The sequence below is a fragment of the Rhinopithecus bieti genome, unplaced genomic scaffold (assembly GCF_001698545.2).
Source record: "Rhinopithecus bieti isolate Rb0 unplaced genomic scaffold, ASM169854v2 scaffold_41145, whole genome shotgun sequence".
NCBI lineage: Eukaryota > Metazoa > Chordata > Mammalia > Primates > Cercopithecidae > Rhinopithecus > Rhinopithecus bieti.
Window position 1 is genome coordinate 1845282 of NW_016817055.1, and position 26062 is coordinate 1871343.

The following is a 26062-nucleotide window of genomic DNA, read 5'->3' on the forward strand; positions in this document are numbered from 1 at the left end:
CCATTTGTCATTTCTGATTTTTGTCTCCCTTCATTCACATTTCTCAGAACATTCTGGTAATTTCAGAGGAGTCTTTATTTGATCTTAATAGATCAAATACAGGAGCTATATGGAAATTTTTTTTTCCATATGGAAATACAGGAGCTTAATTTTAAAGAGAAAATCCAGTTGTTTTTCTTCTACCTGAGGCTGAGATACAGGGTGAATTGAGTTTGGGCTGCAGTAACCAGGGACTTAGTGAAAGCAAAAGAGTAATGTAGGCTAGAGTAAGCAAATTGTGATTTTTGTTTTCTGTCCTGCAGTTATAGCCATTACCAATGAATTCATGCTTTGATTAGAATAGGATAGTTTAGAATGTATAAGCTCTTGCAGTGATGAACAATTCTGTTTGATATATTTAAGTTGCCTAAGACTTTGCTACAGAGTAGACTAAAAGTTCATGATGTTTCCCTAACTTGGCTAATTATGAAACATAATTAGTAATTATTCTACTGAGTATAGTAGAATAGTTAATATTTTACCAATGGCATACAGGTGTTTAAAGCGTTATTATTATCAATCATTGCCTATTCATTTATCCAGTAGATTGCTTTCTGGGGCTTATAATTATATGTAGTGACTTGGAAGATAAGAAAAACTAGAGAGTGAATTTAAAATATTCCCAAGTGAAAAAGAAATTCTGAAGTTAATGATTTGTTACACAATCATAAGTTCTTGAAAGCTTAATTCCAACATCTAGAAACTTAATATTGCCTTAATTATTTGTACCCTTTCTTCTTCCAAAGGAAATTTAACAACTGATAGTTAAACTGAAATTTTACTATCTGTTTTCACCTGCCATTTTTACAGTTAACTATTTGGATTCTCACACATAGGTTTGAGATGAACAACAAAATCTTAATCAATTTAGGATAGTGTATAGGAAAAAAAATCCACAATATCATTTTTCATTTTAACCTATTATTTTTACTTATTTATTTCTTGTGGTATAGATTTTGGACCAGTGCAGCAAATCATGAAGTTTAAATCTTTAGATGACGTGATTAAAAGAGCAAACAATACTTTCTATGGCTTATCAGCAGGAGTCTTTACCAAAGACATTGATAAAGCCGTAACAATCTCCTCTGCTCTGCAGGCAGGAACAGTGTGGTAAGTCCAACCTAAGTAATGTAGTCTTTTCAGTAATAACCACATTAACAGATTACTACCTTGAACCTTTTCAGACTTGGATTTTTCATTTGGAATTACCTATCCTTCTCTAGAAAAGCAGTTGCTGCCTTGAAAAACAAACAACAGGCTGGGCATGGTGGCTCACGTCTGTAATCCCAGCACTTTGGGTGGCTGAGGCGGGTGGATCACCTGAGGTCAGGAGTTTGAGTCCAGCCTGGCCAACAAGGTGAAACACCATGTCTACTAAAAAAAAAACAAAAAGTAGCTGAGTGTGGTGCCTGTAATCCCAGCTACGTGGAGGAGGAGGCAGGAGAATTGCTTGAGCCCGGAAGGCGGAGATTGTGGTTGCAGTGAGCCGAGATCATGCCATTGTATTGTACTCTAGCCTCGGCAACAAGAGCAAAACTCTGTCTCAAAAAAAAGAAAAAAAAAAGCTTTATTGGAAAAACTTTAGGGAGAATATTTTCTTTAACTTTATCTAGCTTCTTGAAATTGCTTACCAAAAATATTTTATTGATGTTTGGTAAACACAATATAAGAACTGCTAAGTAATTTCTGGGCACTTGGCACTATGCTGTATACAGGGAGGTAAAAGAATAAGTTCTGTTTAACCAATAAACAATACTTACTTGGTACCCTTGTGTATGCAAATATTTAATTCTTATATCAGCCTTCTTACTCTAGGATTATTACAGATAATTGCAGTTATTTTTTAAAAATTGAATTTTGAAGATCCCCTCCCTCTCCCATTTTTAACCTAGTTTATACTCTTATTTTATACTTTAAGCAAGAGGATATAAACATGAAGTCTATGCCTCTCAAACTGTTGCATTCTATACTCAACCATCAGTCTCTAGACTATGTCTTTGGTCACTTTGGCCCCATTAGCCTCATTTTGGCCCCTCAGTCCTGGCAATAGCCCAAGGTTATTTTCCTTCCCAACACTAAGTCACACCTAGATTAGACCTGTGCAGTATTTTTCTTGCTCTCTTTCTTTCTCTCTCTTTCTCTCTTTCTCTCTTTCTTTCTTTCTTTCTTTCTTTCTGTCTTTCTTTCTTTCTTTCTTTCTTTCTTTTTTTCTTTCTTTCTTTTTTTCTTTCTTTCTTTCTTTTCTTTCTTTCTTTCTTTCTTTTCTTTTCTTTCTTTCTTTCTTTCTCTCTCTCTCTTTCTTTTTCTCTCTCTCTTTCTTTCTCTCTCTCTCTCTCTCTGTCTTTCTTTCTTTCTTTCTTTCTTTCTTTCTTTCTTTCTTTCTTTCTTTCTTTCTGTCTCTTTCTTTTTCTGTCTCTTTCTCTTTCTCCTTCTCTCTTTCTCTCTCTCTCTTTCTCTTTCTCTCTTTATTTATTTATTTATTTATTTGATGGAGCCTTGCTCTGTCACCCAGGCTGGAGTGCAGTGGTGCGATATTGGGTCACTGCAACCTCTGCCTCCTGGGTTCAAGTGATTCTCCTGCCTCAGCCTCCGAAGTAGCTGGGACTACAGACATGCACCAACCAAGCCCAGCTAATCTTTGTATTTTGTTTTATTCTTTTTTTAGTAGAGATGGGGTTTCACCATGTTGGCCAGGCTGGTCTCGAACTCCTGACCTCAAGTGATCCACCCACCTTGGCCTCCCAAAGGGCTAGGATTACAGGCCTGAGCCACCATGCTGGCCTGGACCTATGCAGTATTCTAAGGCTGTGGTTCTCAGCCCTGGCTGTTCGTTAGAATAATCTCGGGGGCTTTAAAAATGTATAAACAGATTTGGGGCCAGGGAGGGTGTACATTAACATAAATTATGTCAATGCTATAGTTTGAATTTCTCCTCCAAAGCACATGTGGCAATTTAATTGCCATTGTAACAGCAATAAGAAGTGGGCCTAATGGGAGACTCTTAAATAAAATTCAGCAAGTTCATCTTGAATAGTCAGTATAGCTAGTGATAAATATAGAATTTGCCTATGATAAAAGCATTAATAAAATTCAGCATAGTTACTGTGTGTATGTATATTATCGCCATTTACTGAAGATATATATACCAAGTACTACAACAGGAATACGCTTCATGCAATCTTATGCATACCTTGAAACAATCCTATTAAATATTATCATCTCCACTTTACACATGAGGAAACACTTGCTTACAGATGACAGATAACATTTTGAACTCAAAGTTTTTGCCGAGTGAACATTTCTCAGTTCTCTGTTAATTCACAGTAAAAACAGTTTCATTTCTAGTCTACAGTAAAATGAGCAAACTTATTCTCTGCACTTTTTAACAAAGACAAATTTCAGGTTTTGTATTTTCGACTAGCATTATGTTCCATGCTTGCTTGATGAAGCTTGTTATGACATCACCCCACTGAGGGTCTTGGGAATCCCCAATCAGGAATTTCCTCTATTAGGAAAAGCAGAGGGGACCATCTTGTTACTATATATCCTAGAAGATAATAATGTTCTGGCATTGTCCCAGACCTAATAGCTGCTTGGTGTTTTCAGGAAAATTATTGAACTCCAGAGTTGCAGTAATTTTACTCATAATTTCAAAGTAGGTATTTGATTTTGCAATTTAAAGGGCAGTTAAACAAATCTGAGACAATACTGCCTTTTATAAGTGTAAATTTATTAAAGGAATTATCCCTCCAGGATGAGAGACATAATTAAGAACTCTACGGTCCAGTGAGAATGTGGAACTTTGGAAACTGGGATAGTGTTTTAACAAAGAAAACATCTGAATGTTATTTCAGGATAAAAGTAATGACCAAAGTCTTCAAAGTATAATACAATTTATCTGGAAGCCACCCTGGCTTTTTTGTTTGTTTGATTGGTTGGTTGGTTTTCTAAATTTTTTTGTAGAGGCAAGGGTTTGCTGTGTTCCCCAGGCTGGTCTCAAACTCTTGGGCTCAAGTGATCCTCCTGCCTCAGTCTCCAGCTACTAACCCAGGCTCTGGAAGCCACATTGTTGTCCACCTATTAAAATAGCATGAAGGGAGAGAAAAGTATAAACATAAATCTCCTTTAAAAAGTGTTTTTCTCTTGTGTATAATGAGAATCATGTACGTAATTAGATTTTGCTAATTTTGGCCACCAGTAAATTTAAAGCTAAACATATTGCTTATGGTCTGCAAAACTGCATTCTAATTTTCCCTCTCTTGATCTTCTATTGTAATTTTTTGTTGGACTCTAATTACTCCCATTCATGTAATTATGTTTGTTTATACAAGTATCTTTAAACACTTTATGAAACATGACAGGGAATAAATAATAATTAAACCCAACTCCTGCTAAGGCCTCTGTTTAGCAATTTATTTAACCAATTAATGGGGAAAAAATTAACTGGGTAATATGATACATATTACAATTGCAAAAGAAAATTGATTCTAGCCTGTTAAGTACAGAAACATCAAGAGAATTACAAGCTGATCCATATATAGGCAGTAATGAATACCGATCCAACAACTTCTAGCTTCTAGCAAACCATATCCTTCCCCCTACAGCATAGTGACTATTCTATCTTTTGTAAATTCAGACTACCATTTCTCAGGGACACAATGTACGACCAAAATGGCTGTCCACATATGCAGTTGCACTATTCTATTTGTTTCTAGGTAGTGTGTATCCATATATGTCTGCATTCTAATTTATAGTGCTGCTTTTTATATCAAGATGAGTATGTTATATTGAAATTAATGGAGTTTGTAAGGAGCTTTCTAAATTTCTAAAACTGCCATAAAGGAGTTTTTTTTTTTTTTCACACTTTAGTGTTGTCTATAATGCACTTTTCTTTCTCTTCAGGGTGAATTGCTATGGCGTGGTAAGTGCCCAGTGTCCCTTTGGTGGATTCAAGATGTCTGGAAATGGACGAGAACTGTAAGAATAACATTCTATTAAGATAAATATTTACTTTTATGAAAATGATTTTCATTCCCAGGGAATTAACTCATAGTTTTCACCTTAAATAAAACCTGCCTCTGTTCTTTCCTGGAGATTCATAGCACCAAATAGCTTATTAAATGTTGGATCTACTCCATAGTGCAAAAGGTGATTGCAGAAGGCAACATAATTTACTAAGTTCCTACTATATTTTAGGGACTATATTAAGCAACTTACATTGGTGATTGTAATGTTGCTTGCTTTTGCAATTGCTTGCTGTATATATGAATGTAATCCATTTGGGAAACATTTCCAGAAAAGAGGTGGAAGCTATGAATTGGTGATTGTAAGAAAGGTGCAAATGTAAACACTGTGGTTATTTGAATAAACCATTTAAATAAGTAAATTAGGTGACTTATGTAAAGGAAATTTCAGTGTAAGAGGAATGATTCCCATTTGTTGAGATATTATTGATGTCGACTTTAAAATTTTTAATTACCATAAGGAGTTATTTTAGTACTAAAATTTAAACCTAAAATGAAATTTGAGGAAAACATGTTTTATAGTAGTGACTAGATTAAGATATTTATATATAAATGCATTTATGAAATTTCAGTTATTTTGAAACCAGGGTATATAGACTTTTTAAGAATGCACATATATATGTAAATACAGAAAGTAGTGGCAATATGCTTAGTTAATTCTAAGCAATTTTAGTCATTTTATTTCTTAAAACTTTTTATATGTATTAATGTAAACATTTATGAAGAAAAAATAGAAACCTTATAGTATCAAACATGGATTGTAAACTTGCTCGTTTTATGATTAGCAAGTGAAAATGTGTCTTTCTCAATTTCTAAACACATTAAATAGTTGAGTACCCTACTCTAATGAATCAGCAAAATTATAAGGAAACAAATATCTCTGGGGAGTCAGTGAAATGGGAAAATTATAAAATGACCAGTCTACTTTCTTAATATGTTTTCATTCATTAAGCACTTGCTATGTGTAAGGTCCTAGGAACCCCGGAGACATGACACTGAGTTCCATCCTTTACATAACTGTGGTGGCAGGGGAAATATGTAAAAAGACATGTGAAATAACCTACATACACTATGAAATAAGTAGTAATACACTGGGTCTCCATATCCTATGGAGATAGAGAAACAATTGAAGTACAGAGCAAAGTATTGAAGAAAACCAAGACACTACCAGAGTGTAAGAGTCAGGATGGCATCTGTCTAACCATTGCTATTTTCATCTGTCAGACAAGGCCAAGGATTGTGAGTGTGGACAAGAGTGGAAGAAGCAAATAGATCTTTTAACCTCTATTCTATGCTTAAGATTCTATAGTTCTGACCCCAGTGGAAATCCAGTGGTTGAAAACTTAATGGCAGTTAATGGAGAAGAAAACTTCTCTGAACAGAAGAGACGAAACTTCCTCTAGGGCAGAAAGCAAGTGTAGGATATCAATTAGCAGAGAAGAGGGCTTTCTTGCATGGAACATTACATGTTGTATGTTGAGGGGCTAGTTAATTTGGTTGATTGGTGTGGATTTATGGGGATGAAAAACATGATTTCAGAGTTACATATGATACAGATTAAGAAGTCCTGCACTTAAGAAATTTGACTTAGATTTTATTAGTGGAGTAGTGAAAAGCCATGGATATATTTAGAATGTTGCTAAGGTAGAACAAAAGATTAGCCCATCAAAAATGCACGGCGTAGCTGAGAAAACATCACTGGTGTCTGACCAGCTAAATTTGATTCCTGATTCTGCCACTTGCCAACCATGCACCCCAGTTCGAGCTACCTAACTTCTGAGCCTCTACTTTCTCATATTTCATGGAGATGTTCCCATTCCACTTAAGATGGAATGAGAGTTCTTGTGAGAGTTAAATGACATACTGAATATTAAATCCCTAGCCACATAACTGCCACAAAATGTAAATTCAACAAATGGGTTTCTTCCTTCCCTAGTTTCTTCTCTTTCTATTACTGGAGAATCTCTTGGCAAAACTAATTACTTTGTACAAAAAGTAAGAACAAAGGTTGGATTTCTTTGAAGGGCAGTTGGTTCGTTGCTGGCCTGGTTATCTAACAACACATTTCACTGAGAACATTGAAGATAAAATAATCAAAAGGAATGCAGGACTAAAGTAGACCAAACATGTCAATTTTGTTGAACATAATTTGGTCAGACTTTAAGGTGAAGGCATAAAGAAATCACATAAGAGGAGGACTGAAAACAGGAATCAACCATCAATAATTTCCTAAAAATCTAGAACGTGGGTATAGATGATTTCTTTCAAATACAAAAGACAAAGTTGTGTGTATTTTTTTTTTACTTCAAAAATTCAACTTGAGAATGCTACAGTTAAAGTCTACCTGAAACCAAATTTGGTGAACTTAATAAACAAGTCATTTGCTGCAAGATGTTCCAAGAGTTACAAGTTATTACTCAGGTGATGACCTCAAATGACTCCCAAGAGTTAATTTACAAATTTTCCTCAACAATAGAAAGACAGAATTGATCAGTTGAGAACAGCGTCCTCAAAGAGCCAAAAATGGTGTTATGTGGACCCCAATGTGTTTGAAGGTGATACAGAGTATGCAAACCTTGATTTTGCATCTCTGATCGTAGTGTTGGCACTGGGATTAGTTAAAAGACAGAAATTTCTCCCTTTGTGTAATTGTACTCAGTTTCACTTAGGTTAGCATAGATCCTTTAAAACTTTGCTAGTGTGCCATTTTAAACTTCATTGACTCTCAGCACTTCACATGATATTTTTTTCCTGCTGTTCCATAGAAAAGGGGAGCAAGGAAGTGTAAACTAATGGTTGTATAGTGAGAACACAAATGAATTTTTTTTTCTTGAGGATATTTACCAAGTCTGTTCAGCAAACAGTTCTTCTGTGCCTACTTAATTAGTGCCAGTCTCAATCCTGGGTACAGAGAGGAAATCAGATGTAATGTGGTACTAGTACCTTTTTTTTTTTTTTTAACATTGTGGACCCTGGAGAAGAAGCATAGGTTGATATCACTTGCAAGTTTATTACCAATAAACAAATCTATGTAAGGTTGAAAGGGCCTCTATGCCAGTATACTTGTTTGTAATATTGGGTCACATTATTTCCAAACACTTATTACCAGTGCCAACTCAGGCTTCACTCGAGACCTACTAAATCAGAATCAGTACTTGAATAAGGTCCCAGGTGATTTGTACATTGAAGCTTTTAGAAGTATACAAACAGTAACTCACAGACACAGTAAGATGAAGAGAAATCCAAACAGATGTTTGGGGCTATGTCGTAGATACAGTATAGGCATAGGAATCCTAAGGAGCAGGACATATTTCAGCCTGAATATGACAATAATCCCACTTATTACTCTCCTGAGAGCTTCAAGTGTCTATGTAACCCAAAACACAATGGAAAACCTATTGGTGAAAGTCATGGGTTGATTGATCTAACCCTGAGATAAAATACTTATTAAAATATTATCTTTTAATGGGTTTCAGACAGTTGAGGCTAAGCCCTTTAATTACTTTAAGGAACATGCTCACTGAAGCTTTTGAAAGGTATTTTCAAAAGCTTAATTGCCCAAGAAAATAATCAGTGTAAGAGTATTAGGTTTCCCAGCAGAAAATGATGTCTTCTACATACCTGTCTATATCACAAGAAGGGAGGGGTAAAAAAGGATCAAGATCTTATTCTTTTGTAAGCCTACATGTGCATGAGTGTTATGATTTTGAGACTACTCTTACATACATGTAATTTGATCCTCTCATCGAAACAATATAGAGAATAACTGAGCCCAGTCTTTTTAGTCATCTCTTCAACAAGGGGTAAATCAGTCAGTTTCTAAACCTGGTGGGAGGTCCCCATAAACCTGATAACAAGGTCCCAGAGTCCAAACTGATTGACTCGGGTTAATTCCTGATCATTTGGGTTGAACTTAAGAGTTATACAAGAAAATGGTGGGGGATAGAGGAGGTTGTATAAAGGGGAAAAGCCAAGAACTACAAAAAAGCCCAAGAGCCTGAATTTAGACCAATCTATCATCTTCCTCCTCTTAAAAGAAAACAACAACAACAAAAAAAACTTCAAACAACAAAGGTCAGGTTTTTGTTTTGCCAAGAATCAAAAGATTTTGCTGAAACTACTGCTGCAAAATATTTTGTTTCAAGCCATGTTAGGGCACCTTAGACTAAAAATGAAACCATGTTCAATTTCTATCCCCTTCCCACTTCTGTGACAATCACACATGGTGAATACAAGCTCTACTCTAGTTCTACAGTAAAACTACAGCAAAACTGTAGAACTAGAGTAGAGCTTGTAGTGATCATATATTGCTACTTCTCCTCTTGTCTTATGTCCGTCTTAGTTCAATCTAAACTAGAAATGACAAAATTCTTGTTGGGTTGAATTGTCTTTTGAGTAGTTTTAGAGCTTTTGTTTTCTTTTCATTTTCCCAAGATGACATTGTTGCATCTGCCGTTAGAGTTTTTAAAATCAAGTAGAATAATGCCAAAAGGGGACTCTTTCTGTGAGAAATCAACTGACAGTACATGATTATTTAACATGAAAATTTTAAAGAAAATTTTCCCCACAAGGGAATCTGTGTAAGACCAGAAAGCTTACGATTGGCTAGCTACTATATGAGATGCTCTGTACACAAGAAATACTTTCTATTGTCCCTAGCCAGTAAAACAAGAACAAACTTGAACAAACATGAACTATAGCATATTTACACTGCTGTGCTAAACGGTGTTTGTGGGTATGTTTTCCTTCTCTCTAGGGGGGAGTACGGTTTCCATGAATACACAGAGGTCAAAACAGTCACGGTGAAAATCTCTCAGAAGAACTCATAAAGAAAATACAAGAATGGAGAGAAGCTCTTCAATAGCTAAGCATCTCCTACAGTCACTAATATAGTAGATTTTAAAGACAAAATTTTTCTTTTCTTGATTTTTTTAAACATAAGCTAAATCATATTAGTATTAATACTACCCATAGAAAACTTGACATGTAGCTTGTTCTGAAAGAATTATTTGCCTTCTGAAATGTGACCCCCAAGTCCTGTCCTAAATAAAAAAGACAAATTTGGATGTATGATCTCTCTAGCTTTGCCATAGTTGTGTGATTTTTCTTTGTAGCTGCTTTTCCAGGATAATCATTTTATAGAAAGGGAACAGTTGCATTTAGCTTCTTTCCCTTAGCGACTCCTTGAAGTACTTAACATACATGTTAACTGCAGAGTAAATTGCTCTGTTCCCAGTAGTTATAAAGTCCTTGGACTGTTTTGAAAAGTTTCCTAGGATGTCATGTCTGCTTGTCAAATGAAATAATCCCTGTAATATGTAGCTGTAAACTGAATATAAAGCTTAATAAAAACAACCTTGCATGATTCTTGTTACTTTTGAATTTTTTAAGTACAAGTTTTGGTTACAGTGATTTCTTCTTGTCACTTAAAAACAGTATTAAACTGATCATAAAGGTACATTTAAAAGTAAAAGTCTAATCCACCCATTCTCAAATGCATAAAGAAACATGTTGTATTTTCCAGAAGAATTCTTGAAATCAATACATTTTATTTAAAATAGATGGCCTCAGTCCTTCAGTAAGCAATTATTGAGTTCCTACAAAGTTTTGGATGTGTTAAGTGTTGTAGAAAAGAGGTGAATAATGAGTGGTCCATTATCCGAAGATCTTTAATTTAGTGGTTAATAATGACACAATCCCTGTACCACAGAAAGGAGGGGTCATTTAAAAATGAGGATTTTACAAACTTGCAGTGACTTGTAGAAGTGGCCATGATGAAGGCTAACTGAGGGAATTGGGAATGGCCTCAGGTAGGAAATTTAACTGAGTATAAACCTTAATAATGAGTAACTTTGCAATGAATAAAAGGGAAAGAGGTTCAACAAAATTTACTGGGACATGTTCCATTGAAAAAACATTTGGAAAAATTATATACAATATATTTTCCTCTCTTGGAATTTCAAATTGCACATCGGCAGCATATGATACGTTCTGAGAAGTTCTGCAACCTTTTTCGTTTTAATAGGGCCCTTTTTTTTCCAAATTAGCAGAGACCTTGCCTCCCTTCCCTCACCTCCTCAGTTACCACCAATTAACATTAAGAAACCCATGCTGAGCTGGATACAGTGGCTCACTCCTGTAATCCCAGCACTGTGGGAGGCCACAGCAGGTGGATCAGTTGAGCCCAGGAGTTTGAGACCAGTCTGGGCAATGGGCTAAAACCCTTCTTTATTAAAAAAGAAAACACACGCGCGCGCGCGCATTAGCCGGGAATGGGGCACATACCTGTGGTCCTACCTACTTGAGAGACTGAGGTAGGAGGATGACTTGAGCCTGCGAGGTCGAGGCTGCAGTGAGCCATGATCATACCACTGCACTCTAGCCTGGGTGACAGAGTGGGACCCTGTCTCAAAAAAAAAACAAAAAAAAAAAACCTTGCTGTCCTACGTGATGACACAGCACTTAGAGTTCTAAGGAAAGATCTGGGAATCAAAAGAGAGCAACTGAAAAAGTGTTCTCTGCATAAAACTACACCAAGCTGGCACATTTACCCTCTCATAACAATGAATTGGTGCTTGTGTTCTCATTCTTCTGTTGGGTTTCCATATGCAGAGTGACTTAGGCCCAAATGAAGTGAACATTTGTGTATAACTAGACACATTCTAAAAGTTTTTTAGTTTAGCAACTTAGGATAACATTTTTTTCAGATTTTATATAAGTTTATCATTTTACATTAACATTAACAGACACTTCAGTGCTTCTGTTATTAGGACACTACTGCCTGCTGCAGTCAAGTGTAACAAGGTAAGAACAAATGAAGTTCATTGGCTTCTTATACAGGAAATAATTTAATTCCCATTTGAAGAGTTTCCAAACTTATGTTGGCCTATAAAATCTGCAATTTGGACTACCTCGTAAGATGTGGGACATGTTTACCCTTTTCAAAACTGAAGAAACCAAAGTACTGGGGAGAACTGAAGGGTCTTTGGACAATGAGAAGGAAAAGTATCCAAACACAGAGGGAGTTGTGTTTTCCTAAAGCCAGACGGGGTCTACATTTTAAAAGATGTGTTTAAAACCACGTGTAAATAAATTAATAGGTAGACAAGTTAATATTGTAATGGCATGCAACCAGAACATTTTAAAATGTGTAACAAAGAAGGCTGAGGACAGCACAAGACAAAAGCCAGAAGCAGGTTTAAATATTTGAAAATTTTCATAATATAAATAAGACATTACAGGATTAAACAGAAAATATCTGTTTTATATTGGCTCGTTCTGAGTCTCTAGACATTATTTGTATTATATTTCATTATTTGTATTAAAGCCATACTGGTAGTAATTCTTAAAACCTTGAAAAGTTAAAAGGTATCTTATGAGCTCATGTGCTACAGGAATTCCAGTAAGAAATTTCATCTTGAAAAATTCAGTTTTGCGGTCATAACTACGATCTCGTTGTCCTCAGTGTCCAAATGGTCAAGAGTATTTTTATCTCCAGGAATACCAAACTAAGTGACAGAGGCTGAAATTCACTTTTTAGGCAGAGACAATGTCAGGTATCAGATACTCATTCACAAATGTCTAATCTAGTTGGGTTTTCTTCTTTTTCTTTTTCCTGTTTTTTGTTTGTTTGTTTGGTTGGTCTTTTTGCTGTTGTTATTTTCTAAGGATACATACTTCTGGCTTTATTGGATACATACCTCTGGCTTTATTTTGAAACAGCCAAGAAGAAATTGAGGGCAGGGTAAACGTTTTTTTTAAATTCCTGTGACCAACTCAAATAGAACCAACTCAAAATACAGAATTTTAGCCATTTCTTCACATGATTCAGGAGGGAGCAATGAACTCAAAAGATCTTTTCTCTGGGCAATATGTGTAATGTTTTGAGTGTCGAATTTCACTTGAACACTTAGAAGTGCAATTTGGCAAATGAGTTCTCCTGGCTTTTTCAGAGTATACTACATGACCAGGTTACATTTTCACATGAAACACATTTCCTATTGGAATTTCATTTACTGGTTTATCCTGGGATTTTTTAAAATTTTATTTTATTTTAAGGTCCATGACACATGTGCAGGATGTGAAATACCATTTGACCCACCAATCCCATTACTGGGTGTATACCTAAAGGAATATAAATCATTCTAATATAAAGATACTTGCACATGTATGTTCATTGTAGCACTATTCACAATAGTAAAGACATGGAATCAACCCAACTGCTCATCAATGATAGACTAGATTTTAAAAAAATGTACATATACACCATAGGATACTATGCAGCCATAAAAGGGAATGAGATCATGTCCTTTGCATAGACATGGATGGAGCTGGAAGCCATTATCCTCAGCAAACTAACACAAGAACAGAGTAGCCTGGGATTTTTTAATGTTCTCTAGAGATGTATTGGAGTTTTTCCAGTCTGATGGTGAAAGAATATACTGAAAGGGAAATTAGAGATGAGAACTAATTTTCTAGATACCTAAATTTAGTGACTGCCAGGAATGCAGGAAAGACTTCTGTTGCCACACAAGGACTGTGGCATCCTGGAGGATATCCTGAGTCAAGACACAAGGGAGGGAAAACAGTTCATTTATCATTCTGACATTCTGTGGAAGAGTAGAGGTGGTGTCTCTTTGAAGGCCAAACCACAGAATTCTCTGTAGGGGCTTGAGACAAGTCAAGATCATGTCTCTTAATTGGCCCTTAGATTCCGGGTGGTGGGTTTATCCCAGAGAAAATGAGTCTCATCCATAAATATCTAGGTTAATTCCCAATTCCCTAGAAAGTCAAGTTTATCACCTAAAGAAATACCAAAGGAATAACAATGCTTTTTGGACATTTACTTTAGTGCTGGCTGGGTGCAGTGTATACATATAATCCCAGCACTTTGGGAGGCTGAGGTAGCTGGATCATTTAAGTCCAGGAGTTTGAGACCAGCCTGGGCAACATGGTGAAAACTCCTCTCTACAAAAAAAAAATACAAAAATTAGCCATGTGTGGTGGTGTGCACCTGTAGTCCCAGCTACTCAGGAGGCTGAGGTGGGAAGATCACCTGAGCCTGGGAGGTCGAGGCTGCAGTGAGTGGTGATGGCGCCACTACACTCCAGCCTGGGTAACAGAATGAGACACTGTCTCAAAAAGGAAAAGAAAAAGAAAATAAATACTTTAGTGCCATGTGCTTATGTGCTGAATAGTTTCACAAGAATTTAGTTTTTTAAAAATGTACATCTCTGAGTTTTATAGACATGTTCATAGGAGGCTGCCATAGTGCTATGCTGAAGTATTTCACCAGAGTTTTAGGATTTTGTTTGCTTTTTGTCAAGTCAATTATGTAAAGATTCACCAGGCCTAGAAAAATACACTAAATATGAAAACACTAAATGGATTTAGGTAGGCAACTGATTTTCCTTTAACTTTTTATTTTAAAATAATTTCAAACATTTAGAGGAGGTGCTACAGCGTGCCAAGAACTGTATAGCCTTTGTTCCTTATTTTTAAATATTCTTCTTTCTTGACATTATCATTCTCATTCTTTTTTTTTAATTGGGACAAACTTGAGAATAATTTTTAGACATCATGTCCTTTTATCCCCAAATCCTGCAATCGGGCCATTCTTTTACAAAACCACAGCACAATTTTCTAATATAGGAAATTTAACATTGACAAAATGCTAGTATCTAATACATGACCTATTTAAAGCTATTTAACATTTTCTCAAATTGTTCTACTAATGTCTTTTTTTTTTTTTTTTTTTTTTTTTTTTTTTTTTTGAAACATAGTCTCGCTCTGTCACTCAGGCTGGAGTGCAGTGGCGTGATCTCAGCTCACTGCAGCCTCTGCCTCCTGGGTTCATGCAACTCTCCTTCCTCAGCCTCCTGAGTAGCTGGGATTACAGGGGCGCACCACCACACCCAGCTAATTTTTTGTATTTCTAGTAGAGACAGGGTTTCACCATGTTGGTCAGGCTGGTCACGAACTCCTGACCTCAAGTGATCCGCCCGCCTTGACCTCCCAAAGTGTTGGGATTACAGGCATGAGCCACCGTGTCTGGCCTACTAATGTCTTTTATGGCGTTTTCCCTCATGATCTAAAACTTAATTCTGAATCATGTATTACATTTAGTTACTACGGTTTCCGCTTGTCTTATTATTCCTTAATAATGACAACCAACTTGTAAGCACACCTAATATTCAATCAGGTTGCTAATACTGTCTTGGCTTGGGAGGGAAATGTAGGGGACACACAAAACTCAGGGAGTTACTGAGTTAACACGAATCTGCCAAAAGGAGGTGGATGGTTTTAGAGAGTAAATAGTTCAGTATATGATGCACAGAGTGTTATAAGATTGACATTCTCCATGATAAACCAGATGACAATATTTATGCAGGCTGGAAAATGTTCCTTCTTTCTTGGACAATTGTAAAGAAAAGTTGAAAGTTCCCTTGAGGATCTTAGTGTCTGCTCTTGGTGTGTATTATTACAATATTGCCCTTTGTTAGTTCATTTCCTAGCTTATTTGAATATTTTTCCTTAATAACAGGTTGCCTACATTCTGATATCATCTGGGTAGATACCTACATATGAGTTAGTTACAAATCCTTTAGTCACATAAAACATTTTAAAAGACTTTCCTTTAAAAGTCCAATTACGCTAGAAAGATCTTGATTTTTAGAGTCAAGTAGATGCTGTATTCTGATTCTGCCATGCACTAGTAGTATGGTCTTAGGTCACTTATTAAACCTTTCTCATATGGTAATCACTCAGCAGATCAGGGTGGCTACTAATATTTGTGAAACAGTACAATGTTCTACATAATCACACGGGCCTTTGGAGCCCAGCAGTCTGGTTTCCAATTCCTATTCTGCACTCAGTGGCTCTGGGATTTGGACAAAATTATCCAATCTTCCTAAATTCCAGTTTTATTTTATGTAAAAAAAAAGAATTAATAATGATATATATTTAATTGGAATATTCTATTAAATGAGACAACATTTGTAAAATGCTTGGCAGGCTTAATATATGACAAGTGCCTGATACATGTTATCTAGCTACTAAATGGATGTCTGGGCACTGACAATCATTTCATCAAAAATAATATGTTTCCTGTACACACCAAGGTCTCCCTCTTGACCTTGACTTCGAATCTTCCTTCTACATCCTCTTTCTCTCAGTCTTCCTTTGTCCTAGCTGTTAGACCAATCTCAGTTACTCCTTCATAATTGTGATGCTTTGCCCATTCCTTCCATTCTTTTTTGTTGCTGTTGTTTAATCATTCCCTTCAGATAAAGGCTAAAATTCTCCATCAAAGAAATAACAGGGCGGAAAAGAATGTGAGCCAAAAACCCGGCTTAGAGTTGAGGTTAGAAATTTAAATACATCTAATACCAAAGCAGGGCTAGTTCTAATTAAATGAACTCAACTGCCTTTCACCCCAGAGTTACCAGTCATCGTGGCTAATCTTTACACTAATAGTCAGGGACAGCAGGACTAAGGGAACAACAAACAGAGGAGGCTGGTTTCAAATGCAGCATAGGAACCCACAATGATGTTGGTCACCCGATGACTGATTCGAAGACTCAGCCCACATGAATTCAATGGGAAGGATTAGTGGACGGAAAAGCACATGGCTTAGCATTTGTGCCCAATGCTCAGTCATCCAACATTCTTATAACCACAAAATGTCAGAACTAGGAAAGAACCTAGTGTTCTTCTAGCCCAATAACTTCATCTCACAGAGGCATAAAGAAATCCAGCGACACTTGAAAGGCTATTAAATTATCAGTGGCAGAGTTTAGTTAATACGCTTTGTCTTCTAACTCCTACTTCTGTACTATTGCCTAATAAAGGCACAGCAAACATTTAACTGATATTTGATTAAATAGGTAACATCCGTCATTGCATTTTATTTGTATATATCTTATCTACTATATTTTATTTCTTTTGTCTAAAAAAGAAAAAGTTATATAACAACTATGCTCCATTTCATTTCTACGTATTATATTTATTGAAATGTATCCCTTTTGTCTAAAAAGGAAAAGCTCTAAATGATAGCTTTTATAAGTCCTCAGTGCAAATTAGTTTCAATCATCTGCAAAACAGTGTACTGATAATTTAGCTACAAAGGTAAAATTGCTAATTTAGATATGTAAAAATAAAAATATATTTATTTAACAGCCATTGAAAGGTCAAAATATTGTGGAAAAAATACGGAGAACTGCAAAAGGAATAATGGGCATTATGTTCTTGTTCTCTACAAGCACAGTTCTGGGTCCTGCACAGAAGTAATTTGCTTCTGTGAAAGCAAATGAAAATCCTGCTCTTGCAATGTTTAAATATAATAGAGGAAATGAGAAACACACACACAATCATGGAAATAAAAGACAGAATGCACAGAGTGTTATAAGATTGACAGCAATAAAAATCTGCAATTGTTTGGAGGGAGAAAAATGGCTCCTCCCTGCAGTGACTTCTATGGACTAAGTAGCATTTGGCCTAGCCTCTGACATGGAGAAGGACCAGAACATGTTCAGAACGTATGCAGGCAGAAGGGACATTCTGGCCTGAAAATGAATATAAGTGGAAAAAATCCAGGTTTATATGATGAAGGTTCTGTTTCATTGGAAGATAAGGCTGGACAGCATTTCAAGACTTTTACCTGTAAAATGAAGAAAGTACTACTGGTCTCACATAGCTATCGAGAGGAGAAAATGAGGTAACACTTAAGTCTAGAGCTCTCAGATAACCTCTGTTGTCAAAACAGAGGAAACCTTGAATTCCAAGTGAAGCCATAAAAAATCAGACAAGGAGGAACTTTAAAAATGAATGGTAAATTCACTGGGGTTGAATTTTTTATTACATTTTTACTTTTAAATAATTGTAGATTCACATGTAATTGTTAGATATAATAGAAAGAGACTTCATGTACCCTTTACCCAGTTTCCCACAATGGTAACATCTTGTGAAACTCTAACACTGTATCACAACCAGAACATTGATGGGATTACAGCCAAGATACAGAACATTTCCATCATCACATGAACCCCTCATGTTGCCCTTTTATTGCCATGACTATATCCCTCCCATTCTTACCCCTTCCTTAACTCCTGGCAATCTGTTCTCTATTTCTAGAATTTTGTCATTTCAAGAATCATATAGTGTGTAATTTTTTGTGATTGGCTTTTTTCCCCCAGTAAGTATAATTCTCTGCAGATTCATCCAAGTTGTTGCACATATTGAATCATAACAAAGACCCACACATAATTGATTGCATTTTTCCACTTGCAACGGGAATTGTTTTGACAGGTTCTAAGACAGATATCTTTGGAGTCATGTTTATTTCTTTTCTTCTTTAATAACATCTGGGAGTAGCTGAAGTGTCTTACCATGCCCTAGTCAAGTATGTAAACAGAATAGCAATGCAAAAGTGGGCTAGTGGGAGGAGAATCTGTTGACAGAAACATGGAATATTCTATTTCCCTACTTCTGTAGGTGTCACTGAATCTCCTGTGAAGTTCTGAGTCATATTTGAGAAAACAGAAGGGACAGTTCTTGCAACTTCCTTGTTAAAAATGAAACAAAGCCTTGAAGGGTATGAAATAGGGCCCCTATGTGAGAGAATGTACCTCGTGTTCTTAGACAGGCACAAATGGAGATTTGTGCTAGGGGATTTTCAACCTTACACGTCTCCATTCATGAATCCTCCTCAGAAAGCCTGAGGCACAAAACATGTGGCTTTTCCCTTAGGACTTTTGGACATATCAGTCCCCAACCTGCCAAACAGACTGGTCCCCACCAGCATCTTCCACATCCAAAAGAAGTTATATTGTCCCCATATGAACTTGGCTCTGTCTTTACTCCCCCAGCTGCTGAGTTGGGCTAAGACTACCCCAGCCCTCAGCAGCACTCCAGGCCCCCTCCTGCTGAATGAAAGGTCATGGAACAATCCAGAAGAGCTGCATCCCTTACTGGACGTGAGTAAGCTCCAGGCACTATTCTAAGGGCACTCAAGCATTACCTCATTTTCTGCTCTCAACAACCATTTGAGACCAGCAGTACATTCTCCATTTTACAGGTGAGGAAACTGAGGCTCAGAAAATTTAACCAACTTGGCAAAGTTACAGGGCTAGCAATTAACAGCTTGGGAATTCAAAGCCAGGCAGTCTAACTATGTAATCGCCCTCATTCTTAGACATTAAACTGTAATAACTGAATGTCAGGCCCAGTCAAGCAATTGTAAATATAGAATATCACTAGCAAAACTTAATTTTGTTCTTTTTCATTCATAGTTTGAGTCCTAAGAACATTTTGTTTTTTTGCATTCATGTTTCCTAAAAGGTCACTGAGGATTTTCAGATTTCAAATATATTCTATTTTCTCCTCTTTTAATATTTAAATCTAGATCTCTCAGATAACCTCTTTTGGCAAAAGATCCATAGACAGTGGCCTCGATGGAAGGTAATCCTCTGAAAACAAAACTGTTGGAGAAATCCTTTCATGTCTCTTTATTGCCCATTTTCACAAAGGAACACATGAAGGAAATTGTCATCTCTCTTACACATTGGCCCTACCCAGCCAAAAATGTACCCAAGTGTTCCTCTGCAATGAAAACAGCGGTCTCCACAACTCTAGTGCCCAAGGTCTTAGTCCAAGTGAAGTGATTGTGGGGCCTCTGTAACATTTCAAGACTTTTAGGCTACTCTTAGATAATTTTCAAGGCTTGAAGGATTTTATTAGGATTTACCTCCTCCAAAAACCAAGAAAGTGCCAGTTTTTAGGCAATTCAAGTCTTGAGGAAAAGGGTGGAGGAAGAAGTCCTCAGATTTAAGAATTTTCTTATATTCAAACTATGACTAGGTGAAAAGTCAGGGTAGGGTTTGGGGGAAATAAGGAATGAAGGCATAAGATTTGAAGGCACAGATACTACAGGAGGAGGAAGCACTGTATTTTATATATAGTGTACATATATAGTGTGTATATATATACACACTATATACACACTATATATATATACATATACACACTATATATATATATACACACTATATAGCATAGTATATATTTTATTATACATAGGTGCTGCTTTAACATTTGCGTTAGTAAAGATCTCCACCCAGAAGCTTTTCCTCCTACCCTCTTTTTTCTATCCTTCTAGTCAGTTGGTGCTCCCACATGTCCTGTAGCACACTCAGTTCATCTCTCGCCTCGAACTTAACTGCTCTCAGCTGTAACTCTCTGTTTATCTGCCTGCTTCACACACTAGAACTGAGAAATGACAGCCTAAGACCTGAGACTACACTTTTATTTTATGCTCCTAGATTCGGCACAGAGTTTAGTACTTGTTAGCAGTTATTTCCTTTATTTTATTTGTAGAGATTTAACTTAATTTAATTTGTAGAGATGAGGTCTCACTATGTTGCCCAGGCTGGTCTCAAGCTCCTGAGCTCAAGTATTCCCCTTTCCTTGACCTCCCAAAGTGATTGGATAACAGGTATGAGCCACTAAGCCTGACCTTATTAGCAGTTCTAATACAACTTATAGAATGAATTTATACTCTGGCATCCTGGTCTTTTGAAAATTCTTGGTTACACATCCAAAAAATATTTTATATGTAAAGTATATATGTTGGATGTGCTGTGACTCTAATTTTTGCCATTTGTTCTTCTCAAACCTTTAGAGATAATGAAACTATATGGATATCAATGATCAGGGAGTGGAGGCTAAAAGGAGCCAGATCCACTGGATATCTTGGTGTCTTTTTTCTCATCACTGCACATAAAAGAAATACTATAGAGACATTTCAAAGAAGAGCTAACTTTAGTATCACACAGATTTGCTTCAAAGAGCCATCTCTTACTCTGATGTGAATAGCTGTGCTACTTTGGGTAAAATAGCAATTCTAGGTTTCACTTTCTTTATCTTGTCAGTGAAATAGGGATACAATAGTGAAAACTTCAGAGGGTTGTGAGAATTAATCTGTATAAGTATTTAATTGATGTAACCAACTTTAAAGAATATAACTAACTTGGCACATAGTATGACTCATAAAAGTTAGCTGCTCGATCATTCATTATAGTAACATTGCTGCATAGTACATGGCAATTTCACACACATTATTTATTTGATTCTTGTAACCATCTCATGGGTTGAGCTGGGAAGGTCGTGTTATCACACTGGATATATGAGAAATTTTAAGTTCTAAAAGATTTACTGACTTGCTTAAGTTCACCCAGAAAAGAAGTGATGGTACAAAGATTGTGCTGGAACCTTCTGATTTTATTACACCAGACTGCTAGCAGTGCCCTCACGGCTCTTACTATGCTTTTCAAGTCAGAGCATACCAGGGAAGCAGCTATGGCAAAGAACAGCAGTTCAGTAGTGGGGAAGAGGAGGCTGCAGAAAAGTAAGAAGGAAGGTGGTACAGAGGGAGGGTGACATTTCTCTTTCATATTGCCCCTCAATTTCAAAGGAAGGTTGCAGGGGGAAGAAATGCAGATAAGGAATACTGCACTTACTGATAACAGAATGAAGACGAAGTAACATCAATCCCAAAAGGATGCTCTCTTTTCATAAGATCTGTTTTCCATTCAGAAATCCATGGTTTGACCTTCTAATGCTTATTTGTTCCTTTACATATTTTAATACTAAGTCGAGCATAGAACAGGATGGGTAGAGACAGTGCAAAAATGGAAGGAGTAGGTTGGAGAGTACACTTACACATCACTCAGAATGCTCCCTGCTTGGGGCCTGAGAATCTGATCCCAACTCTCTTTATATCTAACAGATGAACAAAAGCCTCAAAATAAAACCTGAATGGTGATGGAGGTGGAGCACTACAGAAATTTCTGAAGCTTTCATGCAAACAAATATTGGAAGTAAAGGAATCATTATGAAAGGGTCAGAAAGCTTCCCTAGAGCAAGATTTGTAGCACTGGACATTCTGAAAGGTAAAAGCTCTGAACCTTGCAAATCTAGGCACCTTTGCATATAACTGAAACTGAGAGGTATGTCATATCCTACCCCCAGGCAGAAACGGCTGGGGACAGATGAAAATGCTTAGCTACAACCTGCCTTTGAGATAATTGCATGTTCCAAACAACATCAAACAAAAAGACAGTCCTGACTTTATTGGCATGAAGTGCTATTAGGTTGTCAAGAATCCTGTGATCTCAAACTGCAAGAACAGTCGGAAAATGACTTTCTGTGCAGGGGATAGTAAGGGATTGCAGAACATTTTACCCAAAGTTGCATTATCACTTTTTTTCTCTCCAATCTTTTTGAGTCACATTCCGGAAGAAAATAAACCAGGTAAGATTTTCCCACAAGGCAGATGGTACAATTTGCAGAAAAAGGTGGGTTTTGTGGGGCTTATGCAAGTTCCATCTGAACTTCCCCTGATCCATAAGTTTTTTAGAAGCAAAGAAATGTAGGCAGTTATGCCATGATTATACCCAGCAAGTAAAAGAGAAGCACTGAAATTACTTTTCTGTAAATCACCTGCATTTCAATGAACTTTCCAGGGCATTTTGGTTGTGGCAGGTTGTTTGCCATAGATTTAAAGATAAAGTCAGAATAAATGACCGCAAAGTCAAACTCCTCCCTCTAGAGACAGACAAAACCTTTCTATGCCTGCCATACGGTTCTAAATTGAAAAGGATCTAGTATGCATTTTAGCCTGGACCTATAAATATATGGATAGTGAGGCCCCAAGGGGTTAAGTGGTACGGCTCCTGTCACATAGCTACTTAGAGGCAATGTCATGACTAGAATTCAGGATTGTGGATTTTTAGAATCAGACTTTTCCCAAGATCATGCTACTTGTCACTTTTAAAATATTTGCATCTTCAGATTAGAAATGACCCAAGAGTTTCCAGTATACATATTATTGATAGTTGTTTTATCTTGTCAGTTTAGCATGTGTCTGGGGAATTAGTTTTTTACCATTCTCACTCCATATGGTTTGGGAAAGTCAGAATCCTTCTCTAACTTCAGGGCAAATGATTCATATCTGGCAAATCTGAGTTCTTATCTCTCTGGAATTGAGGACTGGTATAGGGTTGGGCACAAAACCACAGCTCAGCTAGTCAGAACACACTATTCAAGACTATTACTGGAACTAGCAAGAATCATTGCTAATACATCTGGCATATAGAACAAATGAGACCCAAGGGTTCTAGTTAATATTCAGCTTTATTCCTATCTCCTGTTGTCCCATGAAAATATATTTAGTGGGAGACGTACTTCTGACCCTGCATTAAAATTCCCACAGACCTACAAATTTCTTTTCACTCTAGGAAAATAAAAAGTTCTTTATACCTTTGTCGCCAAAAAAAAAAAAAAAAGCCAAATTCTGTAAAATATTTGAAGAAATTTATTCTCAGCCAAATGTGAAGACCATGGTCCATGACACAGACTGAAGAGGACCTGAGAACATGTGCCCCAGGTGATTGGGTTACAGCTTGGTTTTATATATTTTATGGAGATAAGACATTAATCAATACATGTGAGGTATACATTGGTTTGGTCTGGAAAGGCAGGACAATTTGATGGCGGGGCGAGGGTTGCTTACAGGTCAATTTGAAGATTACGTAAATTCAAAGATTTTATGATTGGCATTTGGTTGAAAGAGTTGAGTCATTATCTAAATACATGAAGTCAGCAGAAAGAAATGCTTGGGGCTAACACACAGGGAGTGGTGGAAGCCAAGGTTTTGTTATGTAGATACAGCCTCCAGTTAGTAGACTTCAGAGAAAATAGATGAGGAATGTTTCTTATCAGGCATTAAAAGGAATCAGACTCTTAGATAAATCTTTCCCAAATCAAGAAAAGACCTGAAAAGGAAAAGGAATTCTCTACAGAATGTAGATTTTCCCCACAAGAGATACCTGTGCAGGACTGCATTAGTCCATTCTCACACTGCTGACAAAGACATACTCAAGACTGGGTTAATAAAGAAAAGAGGTTTAATTGACTCACAGTTCAACATGCCTGGGGAGGCCTCAGGAAACTACAATGATGGCAGAAGGGGAAGCAAACATGTCCTTCTTCACATGACAGCAAGAAGGAAAAAAATGAGTGCCCAGCAAAGGGAGAAGCCCCCCATAAAACCATTAGATCTCATCAGAACTCACTATTATGAGAACAGGACGGTGGGAACCACCCTCATGATTCAAGTATCTCCACCTGGTTTCTCTCATGACACATAGGGATTATGGGAACTACAATTTAAGATGATATTTAGGTGGGGACACAGCCAAATCATATCATTCTATCCCTGGCCCCTCCCAAATCTCATGCCCTTACAATTTAAAACACAATCATGCCCTTCCAAAAGTTCCCCAAAGTTTTATTTAACTCATTCCAGCATTAATGCAAAAGTACAAGTCCAAAGTCTGATCTGAGACAAGGCAAGTCCCTTCTACTTGTGAGCCTGTAAAATCAAAAGCAAGTTAGTTTATTTCTAGATAGAATGGGGATGCAACTGGCATTGGGTAAATCACCCACTCCAAATGGGAGAAATTGGCCAAAACAAAGGAACAACAGGCCCAATGCAAGTATGAAATCTAATAGAACAATCATTCAACCTTAAAGTTCCAAAATGATCTCCTTTAATGCCACGTCTCACATCCAGGTCACACTGATGCAAGAGGGAGGCTCCCACAGCATTGGGCAGCTCTGCCCCTGTGGCTCTGCAGGGTATAGCTCCCCTCCTGGCTGCTTTTATGGACTGGCATTGAGTGCCTGCAGTTTTTCCAGGGGCACTACACAAACTGTCAGTGAATCTACCATTCTGGGGTCTGGAGGATGGTGGTCCTCTTCTAACAGGTCAACTAGGTTGTGCCTCAGTAGGTACTCTGTTTGGAGGCTCCAACTCCACACCTAACTTGTGCACTGCCCCAGCAGAGGTTCTCCAAGAGGGCCCTGCCCCTGCAGCAAACTTCTCCCAGGGCATCCAGGTGTTTCCATACATCCTCTGAAATCTAGGTGGAGGTTCCTAAACCTCAATTATTGATTTCTGTGCATTGACAGGCTCAACACCACATGAAAGCTGCCAAGGTTTGGGGCTTGCACCTTCTGTAGCAACAGCCTGAGCTGTACCTTGGCCCTTTTTAGTTATGACTAGAGCAGCTGAGATTCAGGGCACCAAGTCCCTAGGCTGCATACAGCATGGGCACCTTGGGCCTGGCCCATTAAACCACGTTTTCCTCCTAGGCCTCCAGGCCTGTGATGGGATGGGTTGCCACAAAGTTCTCTAACATGCCCTGGAGACATTTTCCCCATTGTCTTGAGGATTAACATTGGGCAACTTGTTACTTATGCAAATTTCTGCAGCCAGCTTGAATTTCTCCTCAGAAAATGGGACTTTTTTTCTATTGCATTGTCAGACTGCAAATTTTCCAAACTTTTATGTTCTGCTTATAAAACTGAATACCCTTAATAGCACTCAAGTCAAGTCAACTCTTGAATGATTTGTCATTTAGAAATTTCTTCCACCAGATACACTAAATCATCTCTCTTAAGTTCAAGTTCCACAAATCTCTAGGGCGGTGGCAAAATGCTGCCAGTCTCTTTGCTAAAACATAACAAGAGCCACCTTTGTTCCAGTTCCCGAGAAGTTCCTCATCTCCATCTGAGACCACTTCACCCTGGACCTTATTGTTCATATCACTATCAGCATTTTTGTCAAAGCCATTCAACAAGTCTCTAGGAAGTTTCAAACTTTCCCACATTTTCCTATCTTCTTCTGAGCCCTCCAAAACATTCCAACTTCTGCCTGCTACGCAGTTCCAAAGTCGCTTCCACATTTTCAGGTATCTTTTTAGCAATGTCCCAATCCTGGTATCAATTTACTGTATCAGTCTGTATTCACACTGCTGATAAAGACATACCTGAGACTGGGCAATTTACAAAAGAAAGGGGTTTATTGGGCTTACAGTTACACAAGGCTGAAGAGGCCTCACAATCATGGTGGAAGGCAAGAAGGAGCAAGTCATGTCTTA

The 26062-nt window shown here is 37.3% G+C and overlaps 1 protein-coding gene across 2 annotated transcripts in view; it reads left to right on the top strand.

Moving 5' to 3' along the window:
- Positions 1-10429, top strand: part of ALDH1A1 (aldehyde dehydrogenase 1 family member A1) — a 61692-nt gene extending 51263 nt beyond the window's left edge. For both annotated transcript variants that reach the window (XR_001882187.1, XM_017855782.1), the window contains exons 11-13: positions 993-1149; positions 4942-5016; positions 9820-10429. Coding sequence is in view for 1 of the 2 variants with exons in the window: in XM_017855782.1 (XP_017711271.1) it covers positions 993-1149; positions 4942-5016; positions 9820-9892 (305 nt within the window). In the remaining variant the exon portion in view is untranslated. The remainder of the gene's footprint in view (positions 1-992; positions 1150-4941; positions 5017-9819) is intronic.
- The last annotated feature ends 15633 nt before the right edge of the window (positions 10430-26062 follow it).